The 23,537-nt window shown below is 36.7% G+C and overlaps 1 protein-coding gene across 1 annotated transcript; it reads left to right on the top strand.

Annotated features, from left to right (window-relative positions):
• Positions 1–3,723: 3,723 nt before the first annotated feature.
• LOC145674849 (uncharacterized) lies at positions 3,724–23,007 on the top strand. The gene is made up of 4 exons (XM_081745078.1): positions 3,724–4,099; positions 13,222–13,450; positions 17,267–17,475; positions 21,704–23,007. Exons 2-4 carry the CDS (start codon positions 13,307–13,309, stop codon positions 22,035–22,037), a joined length of 687 nt encoding a protein of 228 aa, XP_081601204.1. The 5' UTR covers positions 3,724–4,099; positions 13,222–13,306; the 3' UTR covers positions 22,038–23,007.
• Positions 23,008–23,537: the final 530 nt, after the last annotated feature.

Genomic DNA, 23,537 nt, shown 5'->3' with positions numbered 1-23,537 from the left:
GCTAATATTATCTCTGCGCTATAATTTTACTTCTATTCTGTCAATATTAACAATAATACTTCCCGTCTTATTTAGTGTGAATCGTTTCAAAGAAAATTTGTAAGCATTAGGTAACTATGCGGTCAGGACATCTAGTTTATATCCCTGATGCTTTGTTTATATAATTGGTAGACTCACTATAGCAGTAAGTAACAAAAGGAGTCAATTTAATGAAAATTTTTAAGTTATGTCTACAGCGTAAGTCAAAAATTCCTTCCCACCCCTTATAAAATGAAAAAAAAAAAAATTAGACAGCCGGAATTGGTAATTGTAGGGACATGTTAAACTGAGGGAGAACCTTTATGGGGCGTTTACACTTGGTCGATTTAGTCGCACGACTAAATCGACTCGCTGCATTTGCCACTAAATCGAAGCAACTAGGCCGAATCAGATCGATGGATGTGTTCAATTATTTCAACCACAGAAAATAGAACGTCTTTCAATTCAGTTGCCAGTCGATTAGTCGCTTTCGATCAACAAGCGATTAAGTTGAATTCCCGTTTACACGGTCGATTAAGTTGAAAGTGACGTCAATTCAACTGAATCGAACGCAAATCGACTAAGTGTAAACGCCCCATTATGGTACGTGTCAACTGGACGGGCACTATCTTGCTCACCACCATTTTGAATCTCACTTTAAAAGTTAAAATGGGAAAGGGGGTCATGTGATATATGAAACAGAGTTAGAATTTTAGGACAAACTTAAAAGTGTAAGCAGATTTAAGTTAACTGTACTAACTTGAAAGTTATAATCACGTAAAACTCACATTTATCTCTTATTTCCAGGTGCTGAATTATGCCACTAGGCAAAGTCGACCACATCGAGATTGCCAAAATGTGGGGTGGTAGAAGTGCTCATGCTGTTGTTCCTGATTTCAATGAAAGGCATCCTCAACATGCTCCAATTTCGCACGTTTCAAAGGTACCGTTACTGACTGTGTTCGAAGAGACATGTACAGTAGAGAACGAGCCACGATCAGGTAGGCCCAGAATTGCCATTGACGAAGGCGCAGCTACGATAGAGTCTTCATCCCGGCGAAATTAAAATACCGCTTATTTTACAGTAATTATATGATATCTTCAAATAGATAAAAGATAATTGAAATATGGAACAAGAGCGCCCTAGACAATATTATTTTGCGTGAGGTACCGTTATCACAAGTCACCTAGTGGCTTTCTGTTTTCAGCTGTTTAGAAACGCGAAAATAAATGCCGATTTTCAAAATGGTCGAAATCGAAAGCGGATAAGTGAGTCGTGATAACGGTTTCTCATGTAAGATGATATTGTCTAGGGCGCTCTTGTTCCAGATTTCGATTATCATTTATCTATTTGAAGATATCACATAATTGATGTAAAATTAGCGGTATTTTAATTTCGCCGGGAAGAAGACTCTTAAGTCTCAACAGTGCAGCACACAATCACTGGAATGCCGTGCCACCGAACCTCCATTTGTAGAGTGCTACAGACACATAAATGGCATACTTACAAGCTGCAACATCTTTCTGAGAATGATCCAGATCGAAGAGTGGGCAGTGATAATAATCAAATTACACCAGTGATAATCATCAAATAACAGTAATGATAATGATAATAAAAACACTGCAATATTGGATAGCGGAATTTTATTCCCATAAAATATTAAGGAACTACTAATAGCTTTCAAGACTTCATATTTACTTCATCGGTGTGTAAAATTTGCATTGCAAAGTTGTGCTTGTGCCGCAGTTTTGTTAGTGGGAAGTGGAGTAATTAGGGGACGCACGAAAAATTCATATTTAGGTTCTAACTCTTGATTTTTCTAGTTTCTCTCTACTTTTCTATTTACCGTAATCTACTTTTAGTAGTTAATAGCTTTGTTTCTTAAATATCGTCATGATACTTGTAAGATATATTAGTGGTGTACGAATGTTTATTTTAAGATAGTTTTCGTCTGTCTGGTAGCAGTGTTGTCAGGTACAGAAAATTCCTGGTTTTAAGAGGAAATTTTGGAAAAATTGCCTTTTTTTGTCTCTATTACTTCCCTCTTGTCGATTACATTCGAATAAACTTACCACTGTCTGAAAGTCCCGTACTTATCCTACACAAAGCAACCATAAAAAAGTTTCAGTAGAATAATTAGGGGAAGTACAGTCGAGGTTTATAATCAACCATGTCATGTAAATGGTTAGGAAATGGTGAATTTCTGAAAATGATTTTTTTTTTTAATTTCATGCTTACTTTGTTAAAAATCGCCATAATGATTGTAAGATATATTAGTGGGATACCAAGGTTTATTTTCAGACAGTTCGCGTCTGCCTGGTGGCAGTGTTTGCAGCCCAAAAATAATTCCTGATTTTAGATGAAAAATTCGGAAAATTTCCCTCTTGCTGACTACATTAGAAAAAATGTACCACTATATGAAAGCCTTTTCTTTGGCCCACAGAGCGCACCATAAAAAGTTTCAATAGGATATTTAGGGAAGCTGTAACCCGGTGTATCTGATGATTTTTGCTTCTGAGGCGTAAAAAGTATCAAAATTTCATGTGTATGATGACAGAGAATTTTTTCTTTCTCTCTTTGTATGGCAGCCAGCAACTTTAGGTTGTACCTTGTACCCACATACCTTGTCAACATACCAAAGAATGTTTTAGATGACTTGGACCCGTGTGGCAACAGTGGTGCCCGCTGCAAAATATCTTGAATTTCGGTTAGGGATTTTTTTTTTTTTTTTGTAAATTTTCTGCAATGTAACACTGCAATGTGACACACCAAAAAAATAGCCATATCTCTTTTCCAGAGAACAAGGCGTTAACCATATCAGTCGGGTAAATAATTTTAGAGCAATAAGTCACTAACTCAAACTGTAGAAAAGCGCCAAAAATGACCTGGATCCGAAAGGATTAAAAGTTGTAGGCTACCCGATGAGAATACGATAGGATTATGTTCCGATAAGCTCTGCCGGACAAAATCTAGGTAATTACTAAGTAATTAAAAAGAAACTAACCCATCCTAAAGCAACTTAACCTAAACGAATCTATTCATAAGCAATTATTGTCATGTTGACAAGTTGACGGGGGTTGACGGAATAAATGTTATACAATATAGTATTCATATAATTTTTAGTTTTCTCTAAAATTCATTATAAAATGAATGTGTTCAGATTGTATAATATACATATTATGTGCACAGGCAACGTCAGATAATCAAGCGTTAATTCAATAGATGGCAGTGTTCAGTGTTGTTTCGTGACATACCTATGTAGCACCTTTAACGTAAAAGTTGGAAACAATCCAAAATGCAATTAAAGATATCAAAATTAACAACAACAATAATAATAATAACCGTGAAAAGAGATTGCCATTTTTGTAACTCTGTTATGTTGTGGGTTTACTGAAACTAAAAACATTGGGCGCTCTTTTTAAAATTCGGAAATTGGTTCGCTATAATCCATTCTAATGAATTGTGCACAAAGCATTATATATATTGTTTTGAAAAGTTGTTTCACTATTATTATTCAAATTTATGCATGAATGCTTATATTTACGCCGGTGAAGAATAAGAAATCAATTCTAAAAGTTGTTTTCTTGGTTCGTAGAGACATCTGGGAGCGAGAAATATTACTACGTCGTAAAATAGCATTCTATATATCCTTTGTAATCAATAAATTCAGCCACGGCAAAACTGTTTTACGAGAGGGCGAAAGACTTCACTTGACTTCAGTTGTGTCTGTGTTACAGAAATGGGGGAAAAAACGCGCTGGTTTCGTTGGTGCAACAGTCAGAGCGAATCAGAGTGGCTCTGACATGAAGAGTTCGTGGATCATTGTGTGAAGGTGGAAGATTGACACCATTGTTTGCGTCGTGGAATTAGAAGAACTAAGATAGACTAAGCGCATAGAGCTGACAGAAACGTTTTCTGAAATGAGGTGAAGTGTTTTCAAAAAAAGGAAATTTAACAGCGTGCATTTATTGATCACTTATGGATATTCGAGAAAGCTCTTTTCAGTAACAACAAAACTGCCTGTTTGATAGTTCGTGAAGTGTTTACCAGTGCACGTGGTTGTCACGCACATTCGGAAAGGTAGGTATTTCATGTTTGTTTACATAAACGTTGAAGAAATATTTATTAATCGATCCTCGTGTTTTGAGTAAGTAAATATGTTTACTTCGGGCTGTAGCAAATGGATAAAAAGGAAAATATTTAAAAGCATATCAATTAACATTTTTTTTCACACAATAAGCAAGTGATAGAAAATAATATAGGTAAAAAAATATATAATTTTTCTAACAAGCTCATCCCTTGTTTTAAAGGATAGCAAGGGGGTAATAGGGATTTGATGTTGCCGATTTTAAGTTCAGTTACAATTCAGGGGTATAGAAGTAAAACCTGGTAAATCCATTTTTCAGTTTCGTCAGGAAACAAAAAGAAAGTGACTAACTTCTGTTTCAGAATTGTTGAACAATTTTCTTTAGTGGTAGATTTCACTCATCTGCATTAAGTAGTGACCACTAAACAAAAAAGTTAATCAACAATCCTGAAACATAAGGGAGTCATTTTTGTTTCGTCTCCTGGCAAAATTTAAAAAAAAAATTGATTTAGCAAGTTTTGCTTCTATATCCCTGAATTGTTTCTATCTTACGAAAGAAAGAGGAATAAATACAATATTGTACAGTACTTGTAATCAAGTGTACTACCCAATCTAACAGTATAAAATGTCTATACATAGGGCAGACCTTACGTCCTGTGCAATGACACCATTCGCCGCCCCCGACCTTTCTCCAGAAAGAACAAATCTTGAAAGCTATGATTTTAAATATGCGACCCCATCATGAACAATGAAGGGGAGGAAAATTGCACTCGCACTCAGAAAAGCCTAAACACTACAAATACAATATCGTTTTTTGTTTTTAAATAATAATCTATTATGTTACTGAAAAATAAAAACAAATACACCTGCAGAAGCAAGATGGTATTTCTTTTCATAGAATTCATTATCGACATTCAATCTTAAGGGTCTTCACGACAGCAAAATTCAACTACCGCTAATTTTAGAGTTTTTTCTGTAATACTGTATCTTAAAAAACAAATAAAAATATTCGAAAAGCAAAAACGTAGTGCACTAGCCAATATTATTTTGCATGTGATACCGTTATCACAACTCATCTATCTGCTTTTGATTTGCTACTGTCGATAGATTTAACATTTTGGGGGGTTCTGTAAATAGCGGCGTACCAAAAGCAGAATTGCGGTAAAGGTATGAATGCAAAATCGCATTGTCTAGAGATTTGTAAGCCCAAGTTCTTGAATTTTCCTCCGCGTAGACTGAGCTAAGTGGAAGAAACAACCTCGTACACGCTCCACACAACTGATTAAAAAATGGCCACGTTTAGGCCCTAACTTTCAAATCTTTAACCTTCAGTTAATTACTTTGACTCTCTTACGTACGAACCACAGCACGCCTAAAATAGAATTAGCCGGCAACTAGCTTTTTTGCAACATAGGCCTACAAAACAAAAACTACTTGCATTGAATAAGAGAACCTCACTATTTGCAGAACGTATCATATTTTACCTAAAGAAAAAATTCAGAAACAAATGTTACTACAGTGAAAGAAAGAGAAACTTTACTAAACGTACCTTCAATAACCAAATTTTTGAAGATCTGCTGGTTCCGGAGGAAATTTCTTCCTTCTCTGATTCCTCATTGTTCTTTTACATGCTTCTGCATTTGGCAAAATTGCACGGGCATTTTCAGGTAACTATGTCACAACCGCAGCGAAAACCTGTGATGGATTTCCATCATTCAGAAGGCACCTCTTCTTCATTTCTTCTCAGCTAACAGCAACCTTCACTGCATCTTCGTCACCGATATGGTTATGTTCGTGAATCAAAACTGTATTGCACTTATTTAAATCACTGTTCAAAATTCCTGGGCACTGAAGACTAACTCTTTTACAACACCTCCACCAAATACTTTCTTTCGAAATCTTATGTTTTGTATACATATAACCCTCTAAACACAATTTCTCGCCTCCTCGCGTTGAACTTATCACCTCCATACTTTCAGTTAATGACACTACTGAAAATAATGAAGTAAAAATCATATACTGAATTTATACTTTCACTTTTCGACAATATCTGTTGACCGGCCAATCGGATTTCAGCACCGCTGTATGACAAGCCAATCATGTTCAGGGATTTGTTTCAATTTCAATCTTAAAGTTTTAATGATGTTTTGGGATATGCGTGAGAGGGGGGGCCGGAAATTTCGATGGAAAGAATCTCGGTGTAATCTCTTCTGCAAAATAAATTGGTACATTAACATCTATTATACCCAGAGTATTTTCTAATTTTCTTTCTCTGTATTCAATTTCCATGGTTCTAATTAGCTTTTACTGTTTGCACTTGAAAGTAAAATACAAACCCATTAGAGGGGAATTTTAACTTGCTTTGAATATATAATGAAACTGCCAATAGTATCTTTACCGGTGTCTGTACTGTCAGTAACAAAAGTTCTTTTCCATGTTAAAATTTCTTCCGCGAATATCTCTCGAATGGACGGACAGATTTGAGTTCTGAAATATTACCAGCAACTTAATATAGTTTTCGGTAAATTTCAGAAAACTACTCAAATCAGTCCATCAATTCCAAAGTTATAAGCAAAATAAATTTTACAGAAGAGAAATAAATTTTGTCGCTGACTGTACATTCGTCACTGGTTTGATTCGTCGCGCTGGAGCAGTCCTAGTTAATAACATGTAAATTTAAATATCTATTACATTTAGAGTATTTTCTCACATTTTCTGTACTTCTATTATAAATGGTGCCAAAATTTCCGTTTGCTTCGTTTCTTGGTGCCAAAATTACCGTGTCGAAACTACTGGTTGCAAAATTTCCTCCTTTCGAAATTAACAAGCACCTCTGAACACTTCCTCGGAACCGCGCTCCCTTTTGCTTTGTAGGGGGGGAAGGAGACTTGGTAATGACATCAAACCTTTATGTGTAATTACAATAAATAAATTTATAAACAAACAAGAAATCATCAAGCTTTAATTGATCATTTATGCGCAAGATTCCCTATCGAAGGTGTGGTAGATGAAGTTTCTGTTCTCCATGAGTCGACATCGCCAACTGACATGGTCGATATGGAAAATATGTTGTATGGTGATAGAGAGGTGATACTTCTTGCTGAGTTTTTCAAAACTGACCGAGAAAAATCATTATCAGACTTAAGTCTAACAATCAGATTGTCGATGAGGAGCTGCAGGAATTTCTACGTCGGGTAGGAGTATTATCAATTTTCACGACAGAATACGAACGGGGATTTCCCCTGATTAATTTACAGATGACTGATATAGAAATAGACTAAGTGCTCAAACATTGTCTAACTTGTTGATCATCAATGCTAATGGCCCTCCGCTAGACAACCTCAAAGTAAACGAAATTCCTTGGCTGAAGGATGGACACCATTCCGCTGAGGATGATTTACCACGAAAAAGTTCTGGAGATGAACAGGAAAGAAACCCGATTTCAGATTTGTTTTAAGGTGGCAAATTACGAGTTACGGAAAATGTATACTTATATTACTAGTGGCTTATTTGTGTTATTCAACTTAGTACCTAATTTTTAATAAGTCTCTTCTTTGCTTTTGATAAACTAGAAGGTAAACTACTTTGAATAAATATTGATAATAATTGCAATTATGCATATTTGTAAGTTAAATTTAATGTTTTGTTCTAGTGATTACACAAATTTTAATTATGAACATACTTTGTAGATATACTTTCACAGAGGGTACCCAAGCACCTTAATACGCTGTGAAAAACTGATTTTTCAAGTCTTTTGTGAGAAAAACACTGCGAACTAAGAAATCATAACCTTTTCCATATTGTATAGGGTTATTTTCCTGCGAATAGAAGTTTCTTTTGGAATGTGTTGAGAAAATAACACTTGCAAGAATAGAACTTTGTGGTGGACAAACACCGTGTGCGTGGGTTTTCTCGGGGTTCTCCCGTTTCCTCCCACTTTCTTCATTCCGCCATTTCATTCATTACTCATCATCATCGTCTCCTTTAGCCTAACCTGCATAATCGTAGGACATAAAACTCAAAGATTTCATTTCATTTTTTTAAATATTATCTTGGTGTTGAAATAAGCATTAAAACCTAATCAAACAACCAATTGCGAATTTTATATTAGTAAAGGGTTATATGGACATTACATCAGAATATATTGAATAAGAGCTTGTGTGTTACAGCAAATAGTTTTTTTATCCGCTTTGCAACAAAAATCTATAGACCTGGTAACGCTGAACACCTGTGAAAAAGTAAAAACAAAAAGAAAGAAAGAAGAATAGTGATAAGACTAGCAGCCGATCTCCCCCTCTCCTCCTGTTGGGAGAGCAGTTGCGGTGGTCAGAATATTGCGGAAAAGTGACACAAGAGCGTATAAGAAAGATTGCTTGTGTCTGTGCATATTATTTGCTTCTCTGTTGTGCAGTGTGTGTCTATTCTTTACTACTGTTTCTGTCCCATCCATATCAATCCGACTCCATTCATATCAATCCACTCGTCTGTTGTTTGGTTCCGCCATCTAGTTCCACCAACCGAATCCACTGATTCAATACGTAAAATTCCTGAGTGAATCCATCCCATGAGTGAATCCGCCCAAATAAATCCGATTCCTTTCAGAGATTCGTTCCTTTCATTCCTCTGAAGGATTCGTTCTTTCGGAACAAATCATTCCGGAACTACCCATCACTAGCACGTAGTATAAATCTTAATGCACAAACAGCACTTTGTCGTATTGCAAACTCATCTCAAATTTTCTGGACAACGAGAGAAAATCAAAGTGGAATTGTTTTACACCTGGGTGATCCAGGTTCTATTTCCCGCGGAACTCATATGATTTGCTGTTATTATGATATGACTAGAAGAATATGTCAAGCATGCTACTATCTGACTATTTACTGTAGCAGTCAAATACTAATTAGTTTGGTGTTTTATCTAGTACTAAAAATTAAATTATGTACTGCAATAATGAAATCAAGCTTTACTACTTGAAGAAAAACTGGAATAGGAGAATTACTGTGTGATGCCAATATCAGGTGTATTCGGGGAGCGTTTTGGTTTGGTTGGTCAGGGGAAAGGGGCGCAAAGGCGAGTTCTTACCACGGGCGACAACTAGCTTACTTGCGTCGCTGGCTTCCATTCACTCTGATCAAAATCTCAACTGGCGTCTAAAACAGAATCATGAAAATACAGTCATTATCATAAAATAAAATATGACCAAAAATATGGAACATATTCCCTTAACTTTCCTCTTGTACTTTCACAGAAACGTATTAGGTGAAGTCAACAGGGATCACAATTTTTTCTAGCCCCGGGCCTCCAGATGAGTTAATCCGGCCCTGATCCCATGTTAAACAGTAGATCCAAGTCTCATATAACCTCGCTGCTGAACGAGACGCTAAACCTCAACTCAAACAAACAAACAAACAAACAAGCAGGCAAACGAACAAACAAAATGAAACTTGTTATATGAATCATTGCAGTACAGTAGAAGCCCGTTATATCGTGCCTCAAAACAACAGTAATGTCATTGGTACAAATATCTCCCGGAGCCAACTTGAAGTTCCAACATTTTTTATGCGTCCAATCTAGTTCGGTTTCCGAAATCTTAGCCACAGAGGTTTGCTATAGATATGTAAGTATTAGGAATTCACTGTCATCTTACCCTTGAAAACCGGTCGGTCTACTCTTTCTAAATTTTACCTTTAGATCTGCTTGCCTTAGTATCAGTTGAGTTGGCTTTAAGCATTAAGAGAAAAATCGCGCGTTAGAAGAAAAAAAATAATTCAAAGAGTTAAAGTGGTGTATCAAAAGCAGGATATGGAAAGGCAGATTGGACAACGACGCTGGTTAAAAAGTTAATAAAAGTTGCGTACTTCTGCGTCTTCGGTTAAAAGTGATGTTGGACTGTAAAGGAGAAGAGCTGAAGTTGGGAAAGATAGTGAAATTTATGACTGCTTGTATAAGTGGTACCTCCAGAAAACAAACCTATGCTAAATAAATCTGCGAAAATTTCTTGTAACTACCGTTTTATTACATCATGGAAAGGTATTGGGCCTTATGCAGAGTCGTTTTGACGTCTGATTAGTGACTACTAAAGAGTTCGACTAACATATGTTTCCTGTAGTAGTCAGCCCTTTAGTATGACACTAATCATAGGTCAAAACGACTCTGCATAAGGCGGATTAAGTTTTACTATATCGCAATATTAGGGTTATAACGCGGGTGTAAAGCATGTCTTCCCAACACACGCGATGAAACGAGTTTCTGCTGAATTCAGGAGCTTTTTGAATAGGACGCATCGAGTATATTTTCGAGGGGAAAATACCAGAAGTTTATGTACTGATTTAAATAGAAAATATATCATTGCAATATTAATTCGGGTGTGATTATTAATGCTATATCACCTGAGTAGCATTTTTGGACTGTGCGAGCGCTTTTTTTTTTTTTTTTTTTTTTTTTAATCATTCTTTCAGGAAGGAGCATGGCTCTTTCGTCGCTTTTGTGTACTTTCCTGGTGTTAACGACAAGACTGTACAAGCATTTTGAGAAACTAAAAAAAAAAATGAGATTTGTTTTGTAAAAACTGAAAGGTATCCACACTTGTTCTACTAATTCTTATAGGTCGTTCAAAAAATGCTATCAAGCATCAAATTTGCACTGACGACTGTCAGCATTTTTCGAGAAAGCCCAAAGTGTGCCTCGGAGGCATCTGGTCCACTTTTAATGCCATTATTCTTAATAGATATTTCGTCCCGTGTCCTGCGCTCTAGAATTATCCTATCTCTTTGAAATACACGTTCTGATTGCGTTTCCGAAGCATTTTTTTATTTTACCTCAGAAAAGATAGGGTTATTTTTTATACTAACGTAAGGCCCAAGGGGTGCCTATGAGGCTCCTATTGAAATATGTACTTTTCTAATTATTTGATACTGTTTATTTTTTATTGCCATTGACAAATGATTGCATAGCAAAGTAGTGACTAGCCTTTTCTATTGATGACGGAAAATAAAAATGGTCGCGTTGGGTTCTGGTAGCTTGCATATACAGCAGGGAGTCTCAGAGGCAACCCTTGGGCCGTTTAAGGGTATACTTATGGGTTGTCTCGGGTTAAGACAGTTGTCGCTAACATTCGATACTCAATATTATTTTTTTTAAGATCTATAAAATTATTAGATGAGTGAAAGTGACTACTTTGAGTTTATTGAATGAAATTGCTCTTCAAACGCTTCATATTTCAAACATTTTAATTAAAAAGAAATGAGGAAATATAAAACATAAATTCAATAATGGTGGTAGTTTGAGGAAGGGGAGGGAAGGACATTTTTCTGATCGTCAAGAAACAAGAAATATCTTTTAAAAATCATTTTTTACAATTTAAAAAAATGGAGTGCTGAGTAATGAACGTTAATTTTAAAAGCACATCAACGTTCCAATGAAAGTAACAATTTTCAGGTATTTTAAGAAAAAATTTCCGGAAATATCATTATTTCTGGAGCATGGCGAGTCTTGCGATAATCTAGGAATTCCACTTGAAAGGATTTTTTTTTTTTTTTTTGTTCTTTCGAAATGTTCCAGTTCATTTTCTTTCTAAAACTAGCTGTTTCTTGAGAAATTAGCCAAAACCCGAATGAAAGTCCTTCTCGTCTGTCATTTTTTCAAGATGGTGGGCGTAGCACAAGTCGGATCACTCAGGACTTTTGGTGAGTTCTTGAGGGAGACAATTAGACAATCCTATGAAAGAAAATAAATCATTAGTAATTATATCCATGAGCACCGTATAAACGAATTCTAATTCTACTGGCCTGTAATAGCAATCCCATGGAGGTTTTTCCTGCATGGAATTGAAATAATTGAAGATTGAAGATGAATTTATCATCAGTCCCCAATTACAAAATATCGTCCACATTAACTTTATTAAATAAGATATTCGATTTTGGGGCAATATGGGGCATATTTCTCTGAAGCTTTTCAATCATCCTGATTACTCGGGTTTAAAATAATTCCAGAATGAGAGGGTAAATTTAATTCTTTCCTTTCGATTTAAAAAATACATTATTTTCATCGATAGGCAGGGCCGTAACTTGTGGGGGGGAAGTGGGCAACTATCCCCCAGAGAAGCTCCCTGCCGTTCGAGGGGGGCCCATTTTAAGGCAAAATTTTCATACTCCATATACGATACGAACAAGAAATTATAAATGAAGCATCAAACAAGTTCAGTACATTGTGTAAAGAAAACAGCACACAAAAGGTAAATAAAAAAATGAGTCGTGGGCCAAATTCAGTAAAAATGTCTACTATTAGGGGCTCTAGAAATACTATTTATTCGTATGGCTATGAGACTTGTCAGTGTTGTCCCCTTAATTAATCTGTCATGTATGGAACGGGCCAAGAGGCGTAACTAACGGCCCCGCAGACCTTGCCGTGCGGGAGGGCCTACAGGCGCCGGGGAGTGCATAAAGAGTAAGAGAAAGGTGGAAAGAGGGGCGCCCAAGAATTAGAAAAACAACTTTTCTAGTGGGCCTAAATTAATGCTTTCCCCCCAGAAAAAATCTAAGTGACGACGCTGTCGATAGGTTTTGTAAAAATTATTCGATTTTGATTAGGGATGGCCAATTCCGGAATTTTTACTTTCCGGAATCCGGAAAGCAAAATCGGAAAGTAAAATTGGAAGAATTCTGGAATACGGAAAACTTCCAGTTTTCGGAAAAATTAGAAATTTAGAAAATTTCGGGGTTCGGAAAAATTCTGGAATTTAAAAAAATGCAGAATTTTTCCGAAATTCGGAAATTGAAATTTCCGATTCCGGAAAATGTTGACCATGCTTAATTTTGATAGAATATGATGAAATCATCAAAATTATGGAGTGCATTTATCTCCTTGTATTTAAAAAATATGTTCCACGAAAATTTCATAAACATTCTCCGATATTTAATTATGTAACAGTGAAATTGATAAATGATAAGGCGATGAAAATTTCAGAAACAGAACAAAGAAGAATAAGTAAAAGGAAAGGAACTTTCGCTTATTTTTACAATGTACAGTATCAAAGTATAGCCTAGCTTTATTGTTAAACTATAACAACTTTACTACGACAGTGACAATATTTAATTATGTTTCTCTGTCATTTTAGGTAATGTGAACAAAAATTCTGCGGCATAATACTGTAATAAATATAAATCAAGTTAAGAAATGTGCAGAGTGACGGAAACAATCCAATGGCGCTTCAGCTTGATGACTTCCTCGGAAAGAAAAAGGAGGCAGCTCAAGTTCTTGACTTGTCGCGGTCAAAAGTCAAGACCAAGGATGAGTTCGATAAGCTGCTGGAAAGAGTTCCGGAGTATAAAATACGTCCTGAAAAGGTAATGTGTTAATTATTTAATTATTTTATAACTTTTATAGAATTAAACGTGAAATAATGCATTTACTACGGTATTACCTTCTTTTCGCTTAAGTCTGAAGCTTATTTGAACAATAACAAATTATTGAACAGGAAATCAATATACCCATACCAATATAGGATGCTTTAGAAATACAGGAGTCTCTAATACAAGGGATTCTGTAACTTTGTAAATTCATATAAATTTATTCAGACTACTTACAGCGTTGGTTTTGGTGTCATTTTGAAACAAAAAAGATGAAAGTTTTTAAGTCGCTAGAATCACGCCGAGTTAGATTTGTAGAACTGTTAACAAAAGTTCTTGTTAACAACACTTGCTTTACAACATCGTCAAATATGCGAGGATACCCCAAGAATTTATCATATGTCACTGAATACCCGGTTTCATTTATACTAGTTATGAATGGTACGCCTACTAGGGAAATTTTTTTCTACACTCCGTACGAAAATTCCTTTGTACAATTGTCGCAGACTTCAATTCACCAAAACACACAAGCCGATATCAAGACCGTGAAGGCAGCAATCATCTTCGTTACAAAGGTCGCTATCTCTTTTCGTGACATTATTCAATACGATGTGTTGCGTACGCCAATACTTGATCTACTTTACTACAAAGTGACGAAAAAGAAAAGAAGACATAGCTCTGTAAATAGTCTCAGTAAATTTATACAACTTTATGAAATTGTATACTCCTTCTCGAAGAACCTTGTATAGATGACTGAAAAGAATGTTCGTTATACATTATACGTAAATACACTGCCGAATATTAAATATATAACACCAGGAAAGAGTCACTGGATTGACCCCATATTTGTATAGTATGAAAGTACTATAAAATTATTACCAATAAGCTTCACAACATCACTTGTGCCGGCCTTGCTGGCTGAAAACATAAAACTTCAAATATTCCAAAGATCTACAGTTAAGTAGTACTGGCCAAGTGTTAGTGTTACATGAGCATATCTGGACGGTCAAATAATGTCCCGTTGTCAAATGAGGCAGCAATTCTTCCAAATTTTCACCTTTGATTGCGGAAGAATTGTGGCGACTGCGTATTACCCTCCAACGACATTAAAGCTCTATTGAACAGAATGCAACCACGGAGATGCGAATATGGAATCCATAATTTCCAGAAGGCAATATACTACAATCAGGATCCTAATGGTCGTGTCATACAATAAACCGAGAAAACAAACTTATGCACATTGTTACGCCAGATCGGATAGTCTCTCTCCTAACTCTGTGGGATGAATTACGAAATATTTTGCAGTGACCAGTGTTCTCACGAGTTTTTCGACTTCGACATATTTTGACTGTGCCCATTGCTGCGGCTTTCTTTGACTGCACAGTATACATGTGCGTAACCGCATTAGTGCCCAAACGTCACACATGGACAACAGAATGAAAGACATCATCTTCTTGGTTGCATTCCGCTCCTGTATGCAGCATCGTGATTACCACATCTGCAACAGGCAGGGCGACGTATGCATTGTGCATTGCCACAATGGTACGATATAAGATATTATGACAGGGTTCCGTTTGGATTTAATACTCTTCTGCGGCTAATACGCGTTGACAAATTTCTAATCTGCAGATCGTACATCGGTAAGCTCTGGAACTGGTTATGATCCTTTTACTCAGATACTGTAACAAGCTAATATCCAGCGTTATCAGACCTAGCATAATGATGCTAGATCTAGCATAATTTGCATGTCTCTAGCATCTAGCATCCTGGCCAAATCTAGCATAATTTCAGCAAGTTTATCAAAAAGCCGTAAAACCTGGAGATGAGAAAGAAGTTGGTCATGGGAAGAAAAAGAACGGCAGAAATGTATCCTCTTCCATTGATTCATGCAGTCGGTAAACCATACAGGCAGTCTTATTTTCCGAAGTAAGTTAGAAATGGCTTTTTTTTTTTTTTTTTTTGTGGCTCCACCCAGGGTTTTCTAATCCTTTAACTCCGAGGTATGGGCGGAGCTATGGGGGCCATTCTCCCCCCAACTTTTTGACAACTTCACCATCTTTATTTCTGACTTCATGATCATCATTATTCCTGAAATGAAAGGTCCGAGACCGACCAAAAATCTGCCCCCCCCCCCCAGCAGACAATTCCCAATTCCGCTTATGCTGCGAAGTAATTTTCTTTCAAAATATGTAAACAAACACTTTGCATTCATTTATACGATATATACGCTATTGAGCCTGGCAACGACTGCACTAATTTAGTTAAGTTAAAGTTTTGGTGCGTGAAGTATTGAGTTCTATCCACGCATCCTTGCTCTGATCTCAACTTCGTTTTCTTTTTAACTCCTGAATTAGTAATTACGAGGATCTAGCATAATTTGACCGAATCTAGCATAATTTCGATCAGGTTTTGGAATAATTCCGAGCTGTGAGTCTGGCAACGCTGCTACTATCCAATAGGATAACGTTCTGTGGCATATTGCATAAGGTCCACAACTAGTTTGTGTCACTCGAAGCAAGCACGAAATTCTTCGCCGTCTGAATTTATACATATTGGCCTTTAGGCGCCCCACCAATCATTCGCACGGGATGGGCATGTTCCATTGCTTCCTTGGTCGGTACAATCATCTGATCTCTGCCTGTTTGAATACGCGTAATCCATCCATACCTGGACAGTGCCTCAATTACCAGACCAACTCCCCAGCAACAGCTGATGAGATTTGGCAACGTGACGTTTGTAGTCATAACCGAGGAAGGTATCCCAGATGTTATCCTCTATAAGCCTTGTCGTATAGCAGTCGTTCTGGACACAATATGAATCCAGCAGACAATGATCTCTGTTCATGCTGCTAGACTGTCAGGCAATGCGACATTTTGTCCGTATACCAGTACACTTGTACCTTGTTTTAACGGTCTAAAAGGGACCAATAGTCTCATGTTTCTGATTGTCCGTAATTTCTGACTGTCTGCTGTGGCTAATATCCATAATTATGTTACGAAAGAGAGAAAAATAACACAGCACTGTACTTCTAATGAAATTCACTATTCAACCTGACTGTGTATAACACCTGGTACACTATAAATATACAAAATAATGCGGTAAATTCAAGATTGTTTTATTGAAATCGAAAAGGGACTGATCAAATGTGGAAGGTTGTTTACCGTAGCGCGATAATGTATCTACCGTTAAAAAAAGTCCTGGGAGTATTGTTATTCACTCAGTCTAACAAACTAGTTATCGAATGTTGATGAAGTAGATTATAATTTCTTTTAGGTGCATGGAATTTATACAATTTAAGAGGACTCTTAATAATAGTCCTTTAATAACGAACCTTCTATGTCTTAAGCAAAAAGATATTGACTCTTTAACATGTCCTCTAAAATTAATTTTTAAAAGTTTCAAGTTGAGATGGGATTTCCCATAATGCTCTGCGAAGTAGGATACCATTGAACGGCAGTCTAAGTAAACTTAACACAAATGCACGAAGAACAAAGTTGGTCAAGTGTCGTCAATTTAACTGAATGATATGTAATTAACGTTTCGGCTTCGAATATCATTCTTTGTGATTTCCGAGGTTGGAATTCAGTATTTCTAATCTAGGAAGTTCCTGAATTGCCTTACACAACCGAATTGAAAGTAAAATGGTTATTCCCCACAGAGAATCAAACCTATGATCATGAACACCTAAGGATGTCCATACATTATAGTCCTGCCCGAAGACCAAATTCTAGTTTTGACAATTTAATAGGAAATTTAAGGAGAATCAAATAATATTGTTGCCATAAAACACATTTTATTCTTTTCCTTTTCAAGGTTCGCCCTGAAGAGATGCGAATCCGAGACAAGGACTTTAGTTTTAAACCAACTCGAAAGGAGAAGAAACAGGAATACAGTTTCGCTGATCCAATGCCTCCCATCATGCGTTCGATTCGTCTCGAGGATTTCAGTGCCGTGGACATTCCCTGGAAGATGCTCACAACCTTGCGACCAAAGACTAAACTCGAGGAAGAACTATTTTCAAGGTACACTTGGTTGATTTTTGCGTCCTTTCTTTTCTAGCTGAAGTGTCCGTTATTTTTCCCAGTACATGAGATTTGTGCTTTTTTACCAGCTGATGTGTCGAATATTTGCCGTATGGGCATGATCTGTTTTTTCTAGCTGAAGTCCTGTTCTTTTTCCGATGTTTATATTCTTTTCTAGATAAAATGTATGTTGTTTCTCCGGTATGCTTTATTTTTTCTGGCTGTAATGTCTGTTCTGTTTCCGATACGCTTATATATATTCAATGGAGTTTCTGTTCTCTTTCCGATATGCTTGCTTTATTTATTAGCTGAATTGTTTGCATGCTTATATTCTTTTCTAGCTTAAATATTTATACATGTGTATTCTTCTCCAGTGAATTGTCTGTATCAATGGAGTATGCAATGAGGGCTTTGTGGTTTAAAAACCCATGACCAATATATTATTGAAAAATAAACTTTTGTTATTAAGATTATATATATGTAATATACAGAAATCACTCTTTCCTAGAAGGAAATTAAATTATGTGCTTGAATTTAACCTTTTACGAAATTATGCTTTCATCACGGTCTGTATGCTTGTATTCTTTTCTAGCTGAAGTATCCGTTTACTTATATTATTTTCTAGCTCCGCTTGTTTTCCCAGTAAGATATAATAGAGCAAAAGTTTTAAAGCAGACACAACATTCAGGATTATTTGTGTCTTAGAAAACTTCCTGATGAAAGTTCAGATTGACTGGAATTCCCGAACTCCTCTCCATCTCAAGTTATCATACTTAAATGAATATTAAGACGTATTTAAAATCTCTTTCTAGTACCAGAAAAGGTAGATGAGCCATTGCAGAGGCAAAACGGTTAGCTTTTTCAGGCTCCAAAATTATTTTTCCTCAAGTACTTCCTGAGTGGCTTGTCCTAAAGTCGAGACCTAGATAAATCGACTTATCAGATTCGAAAATTATAGTTGCACGCCCTTTCTTGTAAATCGTTAGGTACCCAGTAGAACCAAACGAAAATAACTCCAGAACTTTCTCGTGGCTACATAATTACTTACATGTCTTCTGTGCAGGAGATCAGAGTTCGATCCCCGATAGAAGCTCATGTTGTTCGAATTCCAAGTTAAGATGTAAGTCCACGTCTCGTAAATCTCGATGCTAAAAGGGGATACTAAACTTCAACAACCCATTAACCAACCAACTAAAGGAAGTTATAAATGAGTTTTTCACGCTCTTGCCTCATCTTTTGCGCTATTCTCAGTTCCGTGGTGTTTGTCAATAATTGTTAAAATAATCGTGTTAAAATGAAGATAGATAGATGCAAATCCGTAGCTCGGGATGGCCAAGGGGTCTCAGACACCACGTAAGATGAACCAAGTTAGCCCCTCCCAAAAAGAAATCACCAGCTCCACTTGTCGTATTCTGAATAAATGATTCATTAATTTAATATTGGGGGACATCAAGAATATCTATACAGCGTATCGGGAAAATAACGGATTTTTTAAATTGAACAAAACGACTTAGGTATTTTACCAACTGCAGTTCTTTTTATTAAAATTATATCCCTTCCCCATCAATACACCGCTGGGCAGTTCAACCAATACTAACATAGAGATTTTAATGTCCTTTTTCGGAATCACTTCAATGACCCTCGTCACGGCAGATTGGACGTATGTAACGTTGTCATAACATGTTCCTTTCATGACCAATTTTAATTTTTAAAATAGCAAATAGTCATACGGCGATAAATCATGCACATACGTAGGATGTGGAAGCACACAGGTTTTTTTCAGCCAAAAAGTCACGAACTGCGACGGTTCTGTGATATGGTGCATTGTCCTGCAATAAATACCAACTGTTCGGGCCTTACGCGAACAATTCGCTTCCGCAAACGCTCCATAACACCCAGATAATATTCACCATTAAAGTTTGACCGTGTGGAACGAATTCCCGATTACATTCGTAAATCGTAAAAATAAATCAACATTGTCTTCTCGCGTAACTTTTGAAAACGCATTTTTTTCTTTTTCGGAGAACCTGGAGACTTCCACATAGCACTTTGGCATTTTGTTTGCAGGTCGTACTTGAAGCACCAAGTCTCGTCACCAGTTACAATCGATTCTAGGAATGCCCTGTTCCGTCTGGCTGTTTTAATCAGGTCTCTGCCATGTTCAACGCGAGCGAGGTTTTGATCGTCAGTTAAGGTGTGCGGAGAAAATCGAGCACAAATTTTCCGTTTCCTTAAATCTTTTGTCAAAATTTCGTGAGTCATGTTTTCCGTCGTATTTAATTCCTCCATCATCCATCTCATAATCGAATTCGCATCGTGGGCGATCATTTCACGCACTTGTTCCATCACGATTTTTGTTTTTCGGTCTGCCTGGCTTTGGGTCGTCTTCCAAGGACTCACGACCATCCCGGAATCGCGTATATCACTCGAACACACGTATACGAGATAAGCACTCATCACTATACACTTGTTTCATCATTTGCAGTGTTTGTATGAATGTTTTACCTAGCTTGAAACAAAACTTAATATTGGCTCTTTGCTCCATCGTGTTTTTGTGACGAAGTGACACCAGATACACTCATTTCTCTTGCTATAACTTGACACTCCGTTAATCGGTTCTCATGATTGTGGCCTCGTTTTGTCGAGCAGATATTCTGCTTTCCGATGATATGTTGCTGCAATAGATAGACCAAGTAGTTATCTGTAAAGAAGAACAGTTCCATTACTTTTCCGACATACTGTGTATTCTTATGTTATGTTGATGACTCCATGATGTTAAGGAGTTCGTGTTCAGTAGAAAAATCACTCAAGTGTTTGGGATTGAAATGGTAATATGATAGCTTGTTTGAATGTAAGTAAATCGTGGGACGTAAAACTCAAAGATTTTGAATTTAAGTGTAATAGATTAGGTTAGTAGGCCTATTCTTTGTTCCTGTTCACATTATTGGAAATTGTGTTCCCACATGACTATATTTGGGGCTGTCTCATCTCGAAAAGATACGGAGAAAGTGCTATCACTATTTTCTTTTATTGGAAGATATCTGTCTCGTAGGCCTTTCTTATGACGAAGATTCTGTCTCATCTCATATGCAATACTAATTTCAAGGGTTATGAGTAAACATATTTAGTATAATGATTTTTCTTTTCCTTTTTTTATAGTAAATGAGCAGAGATAGGACGATTTCATATTTCATTTCTTTTCTCGAGACTTTTTGTGTATATACGAATGAAGTCAAGATTCTGGTACGAATTAACAGTCTCACCGTGTGTACAGGTGTACCAGAAGTAGTGACTCACCAGTTGAATAACCAGTACAGTTTTATTAAAACAAGAATGTCATGAAACAAAATTGTAGGTCACAAGAAAGATGTAAAAATCATGTGTTCTACAGTATCTAATCCCTATTCTCCATTTGGAGGTCCACCCGGCGGCCATTAACATCGATGCATGCCTGCATCCGGAGGGGCACATTTGTGTACGCATCTCGACACATCTGAACGTTAATGTTGTTGAATTTCTCGGTGATTTGCGCCAATTCCACTCACTGTTCATGGAACTTTGCCTCGTCCGTCCTGGGTATGTTTTCGAAGTCGGGATTTTCCTCCACCATCCCCAAGTACCACTCAGCAACTCGATATGGCGTGATACAGGTGCAGTTTCAGATTCTTGAGAACCCTGACAACCGATGACTTCGAGATATTCAGGGAGCTGGACAACCGTCAATTTGATTTCGACTTCTGCGGTGACCTTGCAAGTTCCGCCTGTATCCGAACCGCATATGCATGGAGGATTGTTGAACCTAAGCCTACCCGGCCTCTTCGAGTCAATTACACTACCAGTTATATAGAATACCTTTTTACCCTTGTTATTGCTTTTCGCTGTGGCACACGATCACCGTACAGTTCCTTCCTTCGTCGCTTCCGGAACGTTGTGTGTCTCAGAAAACAGGTGAATGCATTGGACACATTTCTCAAGCGTCATTCAAGCCACCATGTTGTACTGTTCCTAACTGAAAAAAGTAAAAACACCATACACCACAACACAAACAAAACAAGAAACAAACAAACAACAGCATCAATCATGCAGCCTAACCTACCGCGCCTAACAACAAGTGAGTCAATATTTCTGGGACACCCTGTATAGTAAAATGTTTAACTTGACCCCTTATTCTGGCGTGAAACGTAACTTTTGTATTTTAATTACTATTATTGTTGTTGTTTGCTTTCAGGTTTATCGACATGGGCAAACTTCGATTACGTACTACTCGACGTGAGAGACGAACAGGTTCTCCCAGTGTTAAGGTGATCAAAACCCGAGGTGGAGTATGGGAGACGCGGTCGAAGCTATGTCCAGAATGTTGCGAGGAGTTCTGTAATACCACAGCATGCAGAGATTTTGGATACGATGCTTACTTGCGAGTTTCAGTGGAAAAACCAACAAAAACGACGAATGAAGCAGGTGCTTCAGGAGAGAAAAAGGGCAAAAAGAAGAAGAAAAAGAAGTCGAAAGGAAAAAAGAAGAAAAAGAAGTCAAAATCTAATAAAGAAGATGAAAATGATTAAGACTTACTTCTAAAAATTTGCATATTCTCCATGATTTCTAAATTCGTCCATATTCACTTTTGATGGTAAGTAGAAGTGTACGAAGCAAAAAATTCTCTTCGGAGACCCGGAAAAATCCGCACGTAAGATATGTAAAAAGAGAAACATGAATACAGAAAATATGTAAGGCAGAGTGTGCAAAAAGAAAATAAGGTTATGCGAAATAAACAAAAGAACGCATCAAAGAAGGAAAGATTGATAGGAAGAATCTACATAGTTTTTCCACTGAAAATTTCTTGCACCGATTTTTTTCGACAAATCTTAAAGTGCTCTTTGAAATTAGCATCCTTTTCAACACCAATGCAATGGTGCAACACTACCGATCCTCTTCACCGCACCGTCTATAGTTGCTCCCGTGCGCATATCTTTGGTGCACAGAGTTCTGGGTCCCGTTCTCAGTGGAAGAGCATTTTTTAAAAAATTTATTATAGTAGTTCGGATTCCATTTTCGATTGTAAGTTCATGTCTCATATAGCTGCGGTGCTGAAAAGAGTTAAGCTATTAAGAAGTGTTTATTGAGGGAAGTTTTACAGTACAACTAAACTAAAAATTTGTTTTTACAACACGTGACCAAAGAACATGTAAAGAGCCGTTGAAGAGAACTCCAAGCAAGCAACTTGTTTCTTATTGTTATGTATAGTGTCACGTGATTGTCTTTGTGTGCTCTTTATAATGAAAATTTTGCTCTTTACGTATAAACAACTCTTAAAAGTTGGGCAACTAAGCGATGTGGACTGAAGCAAAACTGAATTTAGAAATAATCTAAATTCAATTTTGCTATAATGTGTTTCGAATATCGAAATAGAAAAAATAAGACTGTTTGTTTTTCCAAGATTTTATAATTATACCATTGTACAGTATTACATCAATTCTGTATGTTGTGTATGAAATCTTATACTGATTATAATAAAAGACAGTTTTCAATAATAAAAAACGATATATATGTTTTATTTCTTTGCTAGTTAAAATTTTAGATTCAGTAACTTTAACAAGGTGACAAGGAGTATACTTCATGGTGAAACATACAAATATGAACAAAGTTAGCAAGAAATATTATGTTTCGCAATCTTCCGATAAACGTGGGATGTGTGTCAATAATTTGATACAAACGCCTATAAAATGTAATAAAAGGAATATTTGTAGATTTGCTCAAGGAGTTAAAATTATCGCCAGTTTTTACAACATACACTGTAGCCTTTGATTGTGCCTAATAATTTCACAATTCTCATATCCAGATCATCATGAAATAATCACTAATATGTTCGACTATAGTAAACGTAAAGGTGATGAAAATCAACTGGAAGCCTTCGGTATGTGGTTGTGGAGAAGAATGGAAAGAATTAATTGGGTCGAGCGGAAAACGAATGAGAGAGTGTTAGAAATGGTGGGTGAGAAAAGAACACTTTTAGATATTATTAGGAAGAGGAAGAGAAACTGATTGGGACATTGCCTAAGAAGAGA

The sequence above is a fragment of the Thermobia domestica genome, chromosome 18 (assembly GCF_964235325.1).
Source record: "Thermobia domestica chromosome 18, izTheDome1.hap1.1, whole genome shotgun sequence".
NCBI classification, from domain to species: domain Eukaryota; kingdom Metazoa; phylum Arthropoda; class Insecta; order Zygentoma; family Lepismatidae; genus Thermobia; species Thermobia domestica.
Note: the sequence above shows the minus strand (reverse complement) of the source record. Positions and strands in the feature narration are given on the sequence as shown.